Source organism: Amblyomma mixtum, chromosome 2 (genome assembly GCF_055824585.1).
Source record: "Amblyomma mixtum isolate Tamu chromosome 2, ASM5582458v1, whole genome shotgun sequence".
In the NCBI taxonomy this organism is placed as follows: Eukaryota; Metazoa; Arthropoda; class Arachnida; order Ixodida; family Ixodidae; genus Amblyomma; species Amblyomma mixtum.
Window position 1 is genome coordinate 257,627,428 of NC_143013.1, and position 3,219 is coordinate 257,630,646.

The following is a 3,219-nucleotide window of genomic DNA, read 5'->3' on the forward strand; positions in this document are numbered from 1 at the left end:
AAAGATCCTCAGGTGGTTGAAATTCATCCGAAGCCCTCCACTGCGGAATCTTTTCCTTCCTTTCATCTTTCAGTTCCTCCTTTATCCCTTCCCTTACGACGCGGTTCAGGTGTCCGCCGATATATGCGAGACAGATACTGCGCCATTTCCTTTCCGAAAAAAACAACCAACCAACCTGCCAATGGTATTAGACGTATACGTCATTCGCATAAATATATACCTTGCAGGTTTTCGTTCATGGTACATTCTAAACCGAAACGCATGCCGACCGGTTTCGTGTGAAGACAAAGGGCCTCTCCTGTCCTAGTCAACAAATCGATGCAGCTGGTCGGCATTAAACCATATATTTCCTCTTTTATTTCCAGCTAGAGGTGGTCAACACTGTATACGAGTCAGTTTGTTAAATAAAAGTACGCTCATTATTGCAGGTGAATCAAGAACGCGTTCTGGGCCCCGCACCCCCAATGGAGGAAGCTACCAGGGAGGGCGAGCTCTGGTCACTGGCCGCCATCGCTCTCGCAGCCACCGCCGCTGTCGTCGTCGTTTTCTACGTCGTCCAGTCGACCTTCAAGCGGCCGGTGTGCACCACGGGAGCCTGCGAGTCGTTCGCCAAGCTGCTCGGCGAGTCCGTCAATGCATCCGTCAACCCGTGCGACAGCTTCGGCAGACACGTCTGCGACGGCTGGCGCGCCACGAACGTCCTCTCGGTGCAGGAGGTCATCTACCAGACGGCGCTCGAGGCCATCGTGAAGTCCATGACCAAGGCCGTCATTCCCGAGAAACGCCAGAACGCCGGCGAGCAGACTGCGGCGCTCTTCCAGTCCTGCTACGCCTCCGAAGATCGTTTGGACGTGGAGGAGACCTCACTGGTAAGGGAGTACCTCACCCAAGCCGGCGTGACCTGGCCGTGGGTGGCCGCTCAGCCGGACGTGCTGGAAACGAGCATGTTTCTTGCCTTCGAGTTGGGCTGGCCAGCGGTCCTGGACTTCAAGCTAGAGCGCGACTCGTCCGCAACTACCGTGGTCATCGACCCCGCAAAGAGCTTCACGTACGTTCTCAGGGCGGAGTTGCAGCTGTCGACCGAAGAAGCCTGGAAGAGGTACTTCGACGCACTCGTCCTGCTCTTCTCGGCAGGCGAAGGCAGTACGGCCGTGACCTACAGCGACGTGCATGACGCCGATCTCCTCATGAGAAAGCGACTGAAGGACGCCTTAGCGCGCAACTGGACGAGGCTGGAGATGAACAACTTGTACCCGGGCGGCGAGGCTTGGGCCAATGCCCTCGCTAAGCGGAACATCACGGGTAGCCTTCGCCTGATGTCAAGTAGCTCTTCCTTTGTGCCTGAGTTCATAGAGCTCTGGAAAGAGTACGGAGAGGCCAGAATGCACCTCTACGTCTCCTGGTGCGCCGTGCGGTACGTGGCCCGGTTCTGCAACAGGAAGCTGCTATTTACCAACGTCGGCAAGAGGCTGTATTCTACGAGCACTTCCTCGAAGTCGTGCCTCCTGTTTACATACGGCACGGTAGGGGACGCTGTGCTGGTACCGTACAGCGCTAAGGTTCTCCGGTCTGGCGTGCGCTCTGACGTCGCCAAGCTCGTGATGGCCGTACGCAAGGCGTTCACGCAGCGCTTCCACAAGGATCCCCTGTTTTCCACGGACATGGCCATGATCACCGAGTGGGCGTCCGTGCGCGGCGTGTTCAAAGCATTCGACTACCGCTTCGAGCACGACCTGAGTCTGCCATTCAGGGGATACCAAGATTTTACGACGTCTTTCGTGCGCAACTGGAGGCACCTGTCTAGCTCCCGCTACCTGACTGACACCGAACCCGTAGACCACTACGCTCTCGACACCATCATGAACGGCGACCTTTACACCATCCTGAAGAGCTCCAGGGACTTCGCGCTGCTGCCCTTCGCGCTGACGTTCCCTATATACGACGAGGACATGTCGATCGCCATCAAGTACGGCACATTGGGCGCGCTACTGGCGCGCGCATCAGCTAAGATCGCGTTGAACCACTACGCTGCGCGCGCGACATCGAAGGAGCGGCTGGTCGAGGCCGAAGAGTGCTTCGCCAAGGACGCTCGAACCATGTCCATCGCGCCGCGAGACGACGTCATGCTGGAAGCTGTCGCTCTGGAGGCCGCGCTGGACGCCTTCGAGGAGGCTGTGGAGGGCACGAGGAGAGGTCAAGATGGCCTCGGAGTCTACTCCGCCGTCGAGGCCTTCTTCCTCTCGTGGTGCATCACGAAGTGCTCCGCACCGGCCACCACTCGCTCGGCGGATGTCGATCCCTGCTCGGCTCCTTTGCGCCACGTACAGAGGTTCTCGGAAGCATTCGGCTGTCAGCCAGAGACGTCGTTGAACCCTCTGAACAAGTGCCTCGTTTTTTAATGCGCCTCTGCGTTGCCCCTGCCGGATGGAGCATCACGCGGTCATGTTCCGAAACATTAAGGAAACGCATGTCCGCTTCAACCGCTGAATATTTCGCGCTTATACGTCTTCTACAGATATATACATTTTTATACCACTCTGATATTACGTTGGTCTACAATATTTCTGAACAGTCTGAACGAACATATACCTTATTGGCTATGAATGGTGAAAGTGGACTCCATGGAACGTTCGAAAGGCGCAGCGGTTTAGGCAGATGTTTGTTTGAAATTTTGAAAGAATGCTGCAAGACATGGTATTGCAGACTGCGGCAGCCTTTTTTTTTTCTTCACCACCAGCTTCATTCTACCGTTAGTGCTTATGTGTGCATTTTTTCATGTATGAACCGACTGTTACTGTTTACAAGCTACAAGTTCACCTAAAAAACTCAGTAAGCGCCATGGTAGCTATCGTCACGGTGTCTCTCTACAAGGCACCCGAACCTAGCGTTCAGCAGTGCTGCTTGCATTTGTGACAATGCGGTGAGAAGTGCGCAGGACCTCGTGGAGAGAAGCTGCATTGTTCCGACTCGCGTACTCTGTTTCCAAAAAGCAGTGACCTTGTTTATAGTTTCGCTTTCCTATGCCGCGCGGCAACACAAATGCTGGTCGCAAGTCTGCGGAGTGTACTGTTTATGTGGTCATTGTAAACTCTGATGGTTGGTGCACGAGGATTTTTGTATTGCGTATGCCACTGAGCAGCCCTTTCAGCATTGATGTAGGGCCCCAATTTACTTCAATATCGAGACTGAACCCTACGCCGCAAGTGCTGCAGCCTGAGG

The 3,219-nt window shown here is 55.0% G+C and overlaps 1 protein-coding gene across 1 annotated transcript; it reads left to right on the forward strand.

Annotated features, from left to right (window-relative positions):
• Positions 1-464: 464 nt before the first annotated feature.
• Positions 465-2,399, forward strand: LOC149363656 (neprilysin-1-like). Its single transcript, XM_089568583.1, has one exon. The coding sequence runs from the start codon at positions 465-467 to the stop codon at positions 2,397-2,399; it is 1,935 nt and encodes a 644-aa protein (XP_089424709.1).
• The last annotated feature ends 820 nt before the right edge of the window (positions 2,400-3,219 follow it).

Coding starts and splice junctions, on each gene's coding strand:
- LOC149363656 (XM_089568583.1), top strand. CDS start 465: ATGGAGGAAGCTACCAGGGAGGGCGAGCTCTGGTCACTGGCCGCCATC.